The 13250-nt window shown below is 48.4% G+C and overlaps 1 protein-coding gene and 1 pseudogene across 1 annotated transcript; both read right to left on the bottom strand.

Annotated features, from left to right (window-relative positions):
- Positions 1–5487: 5487 nt before the first annotated feature.
- Positions 5488–10173, bottom strand: LOC108803108 (annotated as a pseudogene).
- Positions 10174–10884: 711 nt separating this feature from the next.
- LOC108803109 (olfactory receptor 1019-like) lies at positions 10885–11817 on the bottom strand. Its single transcript, XM_018574950.1, has one exon. It carries the CDS (start codon positions 11815–11817, stop codon positions 10885–10887), a length of 933 nt encoding a protein of 310 aa, XP_018430452.1.
- Between the last annotated feature and the right edge of the window lie 1433 nt (positions 11818–13250).

Consider the following 13250-nt stretch of genomic DNA (forward strand, 5'->3'; position numbering starts at 1 on the left):
GTCCTTAGATGTGTCTGCATACCGCCCCCCCCCCACACCTTTCATGTTCCCGATAGTTTTAATAGTAGCACATTCCTATCTGACTGATGTAGCTAATATGCTATGTGTACAATTCAATAGTACACAATGTAGTTCGGTTTCTTGAGCGTGGTCCACCTGTAACAGGGTTAGGGTGTAAGAGGGCAAAGAACAAGGCAGGCAATAGAACTTTCTTTCCACAGAACAAAGCCTCACCCCCCAAAAAATGCACTCTACGAGTGAATCACCTCCACATAGCAGCAGTGTACTGTCACCTAATGGCAACATGAATATGGGCCACAATAGTGCATTATAACTCTAGAACCTTGTAGAGTCTTGATAGTAGATGAGTCTTTACGGCACGACCTGACCATGAAGATTCCCGATCAGGGAGAAAACATCTCTCGATAGCAAATTTTACACAAATAGTGAAGTCCAATCATTGTGCTCTCCAAAAAGTGAGCCTAATAGCTCTGTGATCTCAGGGTCCCGAAAAGCTTATAGACGGTAGAGGCCCAAACTTAAAGTTCAAAGACAGAGCCATTCTTGTTGGCTCTGTCCACCCAAAGTCCAACAGGCCCATTACTTGAAGAAGAAATCGGCCGTCATCTCAGCCAAGAGTGTAGATTTGTTCAAGAAACGTTTGGACAATTTCTTGAGGGAGCGTAATATCCGGGGGTACCAGTATCCCTAAGAATGAGATGATGCGCGGACCTATATTATATACAAATACTATGTAACTATGTAAGTTCTACAATAGAGAGTTGGGCCATTAGCATAGGTAGAGGAGTTTCCTTACAGCTCTGAACCCCCAAAGTCCAGTCCAGGCTCTTTTCTTCGGGTTACATAAAAACAAATTTACAGGTTGCTCGGTTACAACTTTTATACTTCGTGCTGTATGAGCAAATTTACAAAGTGTCCCATTGCAAACGTTGAGTCCTAGTCACAGATCCGGGTGACCGAGAGATATGTACACATAGGGATTCACTGACAGTCCAGAAGAAAAAGGTCAGCGAAAGGGGGAAGGGAAAGAAAATGTTCACCGGAGAACCGTGTGCGGGTGTCCTCACACCACACGCAGGTACCCATGCGGGAGGACTAAATACGTGACCACCCCAGAAACTGCCACTGAGCTTATATACCAAAACATAACACAAATAACTCCACCAACACCCACAAGTAACCACAAACGAGTATTAGTAACTAACTAAAACGTAAACACAAGCAGATACAAAAGGTAACAAGGCAAGTAAACCCGGGGAGCATAGAACCACGAGGGGAGCCAAGGGTCAAGGTAAAGGAACAAGGAGGTAACAGGACTCGGCAACAATACTGAGCCCAAGTCCACACTGCAGGAAGGGATTAAATACCCTCCCAGGTAGCGAATAATCGCTGACACCTGGGAGACGCCCGCAGGTGAGCACTGAACTTGCAGGTTCCGGTTCCACCCAGCGGTGTTCTGGTACCTGACGGCTCCTGGCTGCCTGGAAACACCTGCAGGCGAGCGCAGGAACTGCAGGACCTGGTTCCAGCCGCCACCTGGAGGTGCGCTGGTCCCTGACAGCGGCCAAAGAGAACTAAGTCGTGGTACTCAACAGCATTTATAGAGGTCACCAATAGAAATAGGGATCGGGTAGCTCAACCACATCTTCTCGCTTGTTCAACGAACAGGCGAAATATTTAACATCAGCTTGTTCCGGTTGTGACGGACCCAAGGTACCCCGACTGGGTACCTCCGCCAAAGAGCGTCTCCTGCCCGCCAAACCCCGCTCTCAGCCAGCAGATTGGCAGTAACCAGCCCCCCCTAACGCCCAATCACGAGGCAAAACTCATGTTGAAGGTTCAACATAGAAAGAGCAACAACTTTATTATACACAGGACATTCACTTTAGAGACACTGGGAGGGATACAACCCCCTCCCCCTCCCCTCCCTTCCCCCTCATGACAAACACAGATAACAGCTTACACAGGGAATCAGACATTTACATACACAGTCACAGTACAATTGGGTGAGCATCAGATAACAGGTGAGGGGGGCGGAGCTATGCATCTTCTATACAACTGACTTAACTTAATTAAGTCTCCATTTTGAATAGACAAACCATGTGGCCAAATCCTTGTCCTCCACCATTCATATATTTCCCAGAGGGCAACAGTCACTGTCTGCATATAAAATGTACATTTAGCCCCAAAATCTCCTGTTCTCTTGCTGGGCCATAATCGGTGGGTAAGAGGCCAGTCTGCAGCCCCCTCCAACTAGCACAGTGACGGTGCAGCCCCCTCCAACTAGCACAGTGACGGTGCAGCCCCCTCCAACTAGCACAGTGACGGTGCAGTCTGTCACACCGGTCTCCTGATGACAGCTCTGTATGAAAATATATATATTGCGCCCGTACCCCCAAGTCTCCAAGCAACTGCTATAATGACCTCTGTATCCCTTCAGAGTGTGAGACGGAGGGATACCCAGAGATTCACCAATAGCCTCCTCATACCATCTAACTCTGTTCTCATTGATCTCTTTCATCATTTCCTCCGATACATCGGGGTAGAACAGTCCATATTCCGGTGACACTTTCCTGATAACTACCCGCTGCAACCACGCCAGTCTGGTTAGATCTTGCGAATGGTAGCAGCCAGGAAGGACATAAGAGTCTGGAGACTTTTTAACGGGGATAATGGTGACCTGGTCGCAGGGGCGTAACTAGAAATCACAGGGCCCCATAGCAAAATTTTGTATAGGGCCCTGTGATTTCTAGTTACACCCCTTGAAGAGCCCACATAGCTCACCCGAGGGTGACCCTGCAGAGCCCACCATAGACTCTCTATGGTGGGCTCTGCAGGGTCACCCTCAGGTGGGCTGGTCACACTCCTTACCTGTCCGCATCTTCTTCCTCTGTCTTCCCTCCTCCGTCGCCGGGCCTGCTCCGTCCTCCGTCGCCGGCCCCGCCTCCTCCTCCGTATCCCCCTTGTGATGCCACTGGAACACAGTGACGTGATAAGAAGAAGGTCACAAACTATGACATCAAGCGGTTGTGTCCCTGGCCAATCTATACAAAACTCTAACTGCTTTAGCTGTATTTATCTAAGTAGACGCCTTTCTATGACTTATAGATCTGGCGTGACTGCAACTTCCCCCAGAGGTGCTGTCCTGGAGGTGCAGCCTGATTTAGGCAGAGAGTGAGGTGAAAGCAGACTGGTAAAGCAGAGAGAGGGTTACCGAGGGCCCCTGGGAGATCCAAACCACTGAGCCCCTGCTTCCTGCAGAGTGGGACTTCTTGCCGGGGACACTTTCTTCCACGGATCCACTTCCTTGGGCCACAGAGACCATGAGGCCTGCCTATCATCTGCTCCCTTGTGGTGGAGATAGTACAGCCTCCTCCATTCAGCTTAATGGATTGACCAATAGGGGATGGATTGCTGTAGGAGACCTACCCCCCATCATTCATGGTCAGAGGCCTTTTGTTCAACTGTATTACTAATACACCAGGTTGCTGTTATAACTACTTTTCTGTCATCGGGAGAACTCTGCCCAGAATACTTTGGGAGTACCCCCCCCCCCAACGACTTGAAGATTAGAAATGCCCTCACCATGGGGGTAAGACGTGTTTTTTGCCCTATTGGTTAGTGGTTAGACAAGGCCTGTACACAGCAGATGGGCTGTACTGTTATTTGTATTATCTTAAGAGAAAAGGATATTTACATCTATTACCGCTATGTTGATGTCTTTCCCTTTCACTGACCTTAGGTACATCTGGCCGGGCCGTTTCACACGCAATGAATATCATTTACTTTGTATCGGATTTATAATTGTTCCAGCCATTGATGTTGTGTTCATCTTTTCATTGTTCAACCCGTACATTGCTTTTAGGGCTCACTAATGGTGTGTCAGTGATTTGTTGGGTCCACCTAAGACAGGTCACCACTGAGAAGGACCCAACAATGTAACAATCTCCTTAGGAAGTAAGTGCAACATTTGTATCTGTCCGCCTATTACTTCTCTTGTACGGCTTGTTCCAGCTTCCATAAAGCAGATTTTATCACTAATGGTGTGTCGGTGATTTTTTTGGATCCAGCTAAGGCAAGTCACCACTGGGAGTGGCAGAAGGACCCAACAATGCAACTATCTACTTAGGGTTCGGGTTAGGATTGTAGTCACTCAGTAGTAGTCAGTGCTACATCTGTATCCGTACGCCTATTACTTCTCTTGTACGGCTTGTTCCAGCTTCCATAAAGCAGACTTTATCACTGATGGTGTGTCGGTGATTTGTTGGGTCCAGTTAGGCGTGAGAAGGACCCAACAACCCAGCAGGTCCTCCTAGAGTCAGTGCTACATGTGCGTACCTTAGGGTTTCACTCGTTGCATACTAGTTCTATGCCAATGACTCAGAAAGTATAGAATTCAAAAAATCCACACGACAGCCAAGTAACTATCATTTTTATTAGAAGGGGATCCCCAATGGGAACCTGAGCACTTATCACAGATCAGGTTTCTTTATAACATATACACTGTATACTCCTTGTATATACCTATATATACATTTTACATCTCACCAATATATATATATATTTTGGCAGAGCATGGCAATGCCGCGGCGTAGTATGGCAACATTGGCACCCAGGACTCTCAGCCAAAGGGGCTGAGAGGGTCCAGAGTGTAAACAATGTTATAAGGAAGAGCCCGGCTTTTCCGGTCCTTCCAGGTTTTCCTAATTGTAGCCGGGATCCGGAGCTCTGGGTGGGATGAGATCTCCAGTCCTGGGGCCGGGTGTTACCAATGACCAGCTTGTGCTGATCAGGTGGCTGAGAGCAGCCTTATTAGGAAGCCAGCCCGGTGCTCAGAGGGGTGGGAGAGTTGTGTGTGTGCAGGAGGCACAGAACCCCAGCAGACCCAGGTGCGTCAGCCAGGGGAAGGCTGGGAGAGGTCGGGAAGGTCGGTGACCCTAGGACCTGGGGGACACACTGCTGAGAGAGCAGAGTGAGGGCTGATGAGGGGTGAGCAGTGCGAGTTTCTTGGAGCTGTGGAAAGCTACAGAGCGATACTAAAAGACTCTCCTTTATGTTGCTGCTAGAAACTGTTTTGTGCAACAGGGGAGGTCTACCCTTTGGATGGAATGAGATGTTTGGTGTTTGCCCTTAATAAAACTGCATTTTACTTGCACCTCCGGTCTACAGTGGAGTGTCCTTGTTACAATATATATATATTTGTGGCTTCTCCTTGTATATAAAGGAAAATATACCGGTGTCTTTCACAAATTAGTGTCTTCTATGACAGCTCCTGGCCTCTCCCCTTAGGGTTCCTGGCCTCTCCCCTTAGGGTTCCTAGGCCTCTCCCCTTAGGGTTCCTGGCCTCTCCCCTTAAGGTTCCTAGGCCTCTCCCCTTAGGGTTCCTAGGGCTCTCCCCTTAGGGTTCCTGGGCCTCTCCCCTTAGGGTTCCTAGGCCTCTCCCCTTAGGGTTCCTGGCCTCTCCCCTTAGGGTTCCTGGCCTCTCCCCTGTATCCTTTTAATGGCGTTTTTGACATTCTCATTCCAGCGCTGTAGATAATGGGGTTCACCATCGGCGTCACAGCTGTATAGAGCATGGACACAGTTTTGTCTGTTTCAGGAGAGTAAGTAGAGATGGGTCTCATATACACAATCATGAGTGTACCATAGTAGAGAACCACCACGATCAGGTGGGAAGCACATGTGGAAAAGGTTTTTTGTCTTCCCTGTGAGGAACGGATCTTCAGGATGGTGTGGATGATGTGGACGTATGAGACTAGAGTCAAGATGAATGAACACACAACGATAAACCCGGCCCCGATAAACATGGCTATCTCATTCAGCCGAGTGTCTTGACAGGACATGCAAAGGAATATCGGGATCTCACAGAAGAAGTGGTGAACGTGGTAAGACTTGCAGTGGGCAAGATGGAAAGTTAGGAAGACATGGATGGCAGAGTTCATGAAGGACACACTCCACGACCCGACAGCTAAACCGGCACAAATCTTCGTGTTCATGACGGTGTTGTAGTGCAATGGTCTACAGATGGCAGCAAACCTGTCATAGGCCATGACGGCTAACATGATACACTCTGTTGATCCTAAAGCCAAATGGAAGTACATCTGTACTGCACATTCCAATATCAAGATACTTCTATCCATGGCCAAAGTGTTCATTAGAATTCTTGGTACCACATTGGAAGAGAAGCCGATGTCAATGATGGAGAGATTACTCAGGAAGAAGTACATGGGGGTCTGTAGCTTGGGGTTGATCCTCACCACGATGATCAGTAGAAGGTTTGAAGACAATGTCATTATGTACACCAATAATAAAAGGAGGAAGAAGATGACCTGGAGATACGGGATGTTAGAGAGGCCAAGGAGGGTGAACCGTCCTGGAGATGTTTGGTTCATTACTTTCAGTTCATGTCTGATAAGTGAAAGGTAAAAATGTAATATGTATATACCCTGTTTCCCCGAAAATAAGACCAAGTACTTTTTTTGGGAAGTGCTAAAATATGAGACCTAGTTGTGACCATTCTCAGGGCTGGTGGTGGCATAAGGGGGAACTTGAAGAGCTGCAGGAGAGAATCAGCGGTGCTAATGAAGCCAGCGCTAGAGGAAGCGAGGCGGCAGCGGAGGGAGCAGAGCCGCATAAGCCGATGCCTCCTCTATAGCCCCGCCTCCTGTCACTGGTGGAGTCATACCAAATGCACTCCGCCTGCGAGGAATCCATAGTGAAATCGCGTTTTGCTCATTCTGGCCAGCAATTGGTTACCAAATTGCTCTTGGAAAGGTACGGCGCCGCCGATTGCCCTGATCACCTTATTCTTAACTTTGCCATTTTGGCTGATTTAAATTTGGATTGTTATACATTAAAAAAAAGAGAGAGAGAGAGGGAGAGAGGGGGAGAGAGAGGGGCGAGAGAGAGACAGAGAGAGAGAGAGAGAGAGAGCGGGAGCACAGTAAAGACAAGATTTTATCCTTTTTTCACTCATAAATTACCATATGTTTGATTTTGAGTATTTTGCTTTTTTAATTGAATTCCGTGATGTTCACAACATCTTTTAGCGTTCAGAAAACATTGTCATTGCAGATGGGTAAAGATGTGGAATAAATCCCTTCAATGCAGAGAAATCACATGTATCGGAGTCGTCTCTTTATATAGGATGTAAGAAGCACATTCTGGTCCCTCAGAGAGGAAGGACAAGGAGAGTCTCAGTATCTCCCAGTAGGACGCTCTCTCCGCTCTTGTTGTCTGTTTTACATTCTTAAATAATGTTGATATGAAGTTAATTGTATTTTTACTATTTTTGTTTTAACCGTTATTACCTCATCGCCATTATCATCATCATTATTATCATCATCATTATTATTGTTTTGCCTTTGTTAAAATCTAAATGTAAATTATTTGAGAAACATTTAAAGCTGACCAAACATGATACAATGTAACTGTACAATTCTTGTAAATTCTCCAACAACTCTGTGCCGGCACAATCCATTCAATATATATCCAGTCCGGTGGAGTCCTACCCAACATATCTGCTGGTAAATTAGAAGAATGCACTTTGGAACCCCTGAAATCAGGCGCACTCGGCCACGCCAATCTCGAGTCTTGGAAGTCAACACTCAATCCCACCTTCTTTTGCCTCCTGCACTCCTTCTTTTGACCCAAGTAACTATCATTGTTATTAGAAGTGGATCCCCAACGGGAACCTGAGCACTTATCCCATATCAGGTTTCTTTATAACATACACACTGTATACTCCTCCTCCTCCTCTTGCACTCCCTCCTTTGACCCACTAGGCAGCATTAGTGGACAATCTGTACAGTCCTTACCAGTAAGTGGAGTGAAGGGCCGAGCCAGGCACAAGCTTACTAGATGAACCTGAGATCCAGTCACCTGAACTTAATAGACACAAGGAGATACGGTGCTTTCAATTAGCTCCTATGGGTGGATGGAGGGATGCAGAGGCATTGGCGTCACTGGAGGGTTTCCCTCCAGTGACGCCTACCTGGATTGGGGTCGAGATGTATTCCTTGATAAACCAAGAACGATGTCTGCAGAGCAATAGTGTACATGATAAGCACATTGTAATAGGGTAAGGATTGCTGCATATGGATAAGTGTCTTGATACCTTAAATATCACACAATTGTATTTTTCAGCGCCTATGAACCCTCACATTCGGGGAAGCTCTGCCGATTTCAGCTTAATCTAAGGAGACCCGGCACAAGCTTCTTAGGTGAAGAAGAGATCTCCTTAACCAAGGCAGCATTTGACAGCAACAACTGGGCGGTGTTCCCATTTTTTCTCAAATATTAAAGGGGACAATATCTCCACACAAATTGTCTACTGGAGGACTCCATCATCTCCTTAAGCACTGTGACGGACCCCAGGTACCCCGACAGGGTACCTCCGCCAAAGAGCGTCTCTTGCCCCCCAAACCCCACTCTCAGCCAGCAGATTGGCAGTAACCAGCCCCTAACCCCCAATCACGAGGCAAAACTCATGTTGAAGGTTCAACATAGAAAGAGCAACTCCTTTATTAAACAAAGGACATTCACTTTAGAGACACTGGGAGGGCTACAACCCCCTCCCCCTCCCCTCCCCCTCATGACAAACACCGATAACAGCTTACACAGGGAATCAGACATTTACATACACAGTCACAGTACAATAGGGTGAGCATCAGATAACAGGTGAGGGGGGGGCGGAGCTATGCAACTTCTATACAACTGACTTCACTTAATTAAGTCGCCATTCTGAATAGACAAACCATGTGGCCAAGTCCTTGTCCTCCACCATTCATATATTTCCCAGAGGGCAACAGTCACTGTCTGCATATACCCTGTTTCCCCGAAAATAAGACCTACCCTGAAAGTAAGACCTAGCACTATTTTTCAAGATTCCTGTAATATAAGACCTACCCCGAAAATAAGACCTAGTTTGGTGGTAGCATGTGAGGGGGAACGTGAAGAGCAGGAGAGATGGTGTCAGCCTGCAGGGACATGTTGTATTAAGGGGATGACGGGGGACTCCCTCCGGCCAGCGCAGTGACAGGGAGCACTCCAGTACCATACGTCACCAACTGCTGGGGAAGGAGGACATAATGTACACTGAGTATCACCCTTTGTGTTTTGTCCTAAGTAGACTTCTTCAGAGCCCTTAAAAAATAGAAACGTGAAGAAGTCTAATTGAGGATGAAACCTGATGGGAGGCAATTGCTCTGTATACTCTTCCCCATCTGCTCCTTTTTGACCCCACTGGAGTGACATGTGACATGGAGGAGCTGAATGTGTGAATGAGGTCCACAGGGGTGAGTAGGACAGAGAGACACAAAGAGGTGGTAGCATGGACTCCGGGCAGAGGAGTTATTGGTTGGAACATCAGGAACCGCATGGTGGTCAAGACATCTGAGACTGAAGGGCCTCCAGGAGGAGTGGAGTTAGAGGAACCGACTATACTCGGTCAACACCCATCTAGGAGGTAAACTGGCTGGAAATCTAGATAAAGACTGAAATTCAGAGAGAGGGCTGCTATTCTAGTGAATGCAAAGTGTGATGAAAGGGAGGAGCCCCTAAGACCCTATCGGTGTGTTCGCCTAGTCTGTATTATCCAACAAATGTCAATCACTTCCTGCCTGACCAGGACTGGGACATACTGCATGTCTCCTTTTTGCTCTTGATGCCACATGGACTGGTGTCAGGTGTGTCAGGATCGCCAATGGCTTGGCAGAATAGGGGTGGAACTCACTGGCAGGAAATGGCCTGAAGCGTCCGAAAGCAGAGGTACAAAAGGGATAATCCAAAAGAGAAGTCAAGTCCAATCCGAGTCGAGGCCGGCAGCGAGGGTCCAGGGGCGAAAGGCAGTCCAAGGTCGGCAACAGGCGGTCCAGATAAGATGTCAGGAAGCAAAGTAAGGTACACAGATAGGGAGCTAGGCGATCACACCGTAAGGTGGAATAACTCAGCAACAAGCCAGAGCTCTGGCCAGGTTTTTATAGCCAGGGGGGTGTAAGTCCGCCCACTGTCGCCGAGGCAACCAGGAGGCTTCTCTCCCCGAGAGCCAATGGCAGGCGAGAGGTGGTATGTGTGGGCTGGCAACCTCCCCCAGCCTAACCTTCCGGGGATGCGAGCCGCAGCCAGTGTATTGCGCATGCGCACCCATCGCATGACTTGCACATGCGCACCAGCAACCCGGGCGCCAGTGGTTCTGCCAGGTTGAAGGAAGACCCGTACCCTACACCATGCCTGCTGACCCTGCGGGGAGGTAACACCCCTGGTTCCCTGACAAAGTGTAGGTATGCATGGTGAATAAGGGTTGGCAGTAGATGAATGGTGGGGGTGCTTCTTTACACCACAAACACTGCAAGCTTTTCTCATGACTGCAACATAAAGGTTTATATCATTATTCGTAATTAGGCTGGAAAAAGACACAAGTCCATCAAGTTCAACTAATAGAAGAAAATAATAAATAGAAAACCTCCATAGACGGAACCCTACGCCCACAGCTACCCATAGATGATCCAGAGGAAGGCAAAAAAAACCCTATAAAGCAGGGATGGCCAAACTGCGGCCCTCCAGCTGTGTGGTGGAACTACGAATCCCATGAGGCTTTGCAAGATTCTCACAGCCGCAGGCATGACTCCCGGCGAGAGATGCTACATGGGATTTGTAGTTTCACCCCACAGCTGGAGGGCCGGAGTTTGGCCATCCCGGCTATAAAGCATGACAACTCTGGCTCCATGACTGGCCATAGGCTGCTTCCCTCTGCCCCTCCCCCTAGGACCATCTGACGGAATAGGCGATGAACTTAGACTTTGGGATCCATCTGGCCAGGAACCCTTTTCTAGATCTCAAAGTTATGTTAGTAAAGCCGCAATTTCAACAGCTCTTCACGCGGAGAAAGATCCTTCTCGCGGTCCCTTGAACTTCCTTATTCCTAACGCTATAGATAAAAGGATTCAGCATCGGAGTCACCACTGTATAGAGGATGGACGCGGCCCGGTCCGTTTGTGAATAAGCGGACGGGGGTTTCATGTACATGAACATAATAGTCCCATAGTACAGAGTGACAACAGTCAGGTGGGACCCACACGTGGAGAAGGCCCTTTGTCTTCCTTGCGAGCAACGGATCTTCAAGACGGTGGAGATAATGTGGTGGTAAGAAATGAGCGTCAGCATGAAGGAGCACATCACTATGACGACTGCTGAAACATACACGAGTACCTCATTGAGCCGGGTATCCCCGCAGGAGAGTTGTAGGAAGGGAGGTATCTCACAGAAGTAGTGGCTGACACGGCGGGACCGACAGTAGGGCAGGTCAAAGGTGAGGACAACATGAAGGGCGGAGTTTATGAAGCAAAGGCTCCACGCTCCGGACGCTAAACAAAGGCACAACTTCCTGTTCATGATATTGTTGTAGTGCAGCGGCCTGCAGATGGCAGCGAATCGGTCGTAGGCCATGACGGCAAGTAAAATACACTCTGCTCCCCCGAGAGCCAAAGAGAAGAACATTTGCAGGGCACAACCCGACAGCGAGATGCTCCGGTCCTTGGACACGGTGTTGACCAGGAGTTTGGGAACGATGGTGAAGGAGAAGCCGATGTCAATAATGGAGAGGTGACTGAGGAAGAAGTACATGGGGGTCTGCAAAGCTGGATTGAGCCTCACCGCCAGAATCAGGAGGAGGTTTCCAGATACCGTAATGACGCACATCACCGACAACACAAGGACACAGATGACCTGCAGGTACGGGATCTCCGATAGACCGAGAAGGGTGAAACTGTCTGCAGAGGTTTCATTGGAACAGTCCATGATAGTCAACTAGAGCCTGGAAGGGGAGACGGGAGAGACCGGGGAATAATTCATACGTACGGCCTGTGAAGGGTTCCTGAGGACACGAAAACTTCCTAAACGGAGAAAAACACCTTCTAAAAACGTCACTTCCTGTATGTCTCGTTATTCTTAAAGGGAAAGTACAGAAGGTTTGAATATCATTTCCTCTTTTATTGATCACGGTCAGGGCTGATTCTTGAGTTAGATGCAGTCTTCCATCCGGCCACTGGGCGGAGCTTTATGTCTTCTCAGTTTCTCTCGACCACCTGCAGTAAAAAAGCATGTTGTTTACAGAGCCCAACAGCTCAAGATGAAGTTCTTACAGGGCAGTAAATCTTCCCCTATCAGGCACCTCTGTCACACCTTCCTTAGGGTTAGGTACATGGAGCCTCAAAGCAAGCTGCATCTGCTAACCCATAGTGCGGAAATAGAGGAATCAGGGCTTTAACCCATTGTGGTCCTGGAATTCTTCATCATTTATTAATTGTAATTATTTAGTTACAAAAAAAAGGAAAGAACCCGAAACCTGAGGTAGACCAACAGTCTAGTAATTCATATGTGTCTTAGTGTTGGGGTTACAGTGAGGGTCAGTGTTGGGGTTACAGGGAGGGTCAGTGTATGGGTTACAGGGAGGGTCAATCTTGGGGTTACAGTGAGGGTCAGTGTTAGGGTTACAGGGAGGGTCAGTGTCGGGGTTACAGGGAGGGTCAGTGTTGGGGTTACAGGGAGGGTCAGTGTTGGGGTTACAGGGAGGGTCAGTGTTGGGGTTACAGTGAGGGTCAGTGTTGGGGTTACAGGGAAGGTCAGTGTTGGGGTTACAGGGAGGGTCAGTGTTGGGGATACAGGGAGGGTCAGTGTTGGGGTTACAGGGAGGGTCAGTGTTGGGGAGGAACAGTGTTTGGGTTATAGGGAGGGTTGAGGTACTTTACGTACCTCATCCCCCACTCCCACAGGCTCCTCCTGTCCATGTGACCGGGCCCCGCTTAATTCACAGACACTCTAAAGGAAACTGGTAACTGGAGTCCTGTTCTCTGTTGGTCCCAGCTCAGACAAATGGGTTCTGCAGCTGACCCACCCTCATGCTCTAGGTGTTGTTAATATCCCTATTCATGTACTGGTGTGTGCCTAGTGGGCTTGGGGAATGGGCCACCTACGTGTGGTGCGGTCCAGGAGACAGTATTCAGAACCCGGGCAAATAAACTTAGGGTTAGGGTTAGACATGAAGAAAGGTCCATGCTGGAAAAGGGTCCCCCACTCTCTGTTCAGCTGACACAACCTGTATGTGATCACTCGTTTGGGATTTGGGAGAGGGGTCCTGTACACCCTTGGTGCGCTGAGCAGCTTGATCTGACCCCCGGCTGCCGGGGGGGGGGAGGGTCTACGGGGACACTTTGAGGATATTCTCCCCATTG

This window comes from Nanorana parkeri, unplaced genomic scaffold, assembly GCF_000935625.1.
Source record: "Nanorana parkeri isolate BGI_ZX_2015 unplaced genomic scaffold, ASM93562v1 scaffold3410, whole genome shotgun sequence".
Taxonomy (NCBI): Eukaryota; Metazoa; Chordata; class Amphibia; order Anura; family Dicroglossidae; genus Nanorana; species Nanorana parkeri.

Coding starts and splice junctions, on each gene's coding strand:
- LOC108803109 (XM_018574950.1), bottom strand. CDS start 11,817: ATGGACTGTTCCAATGAAACCTCTGCAGACAGTTTCACCCTTCTCGGT.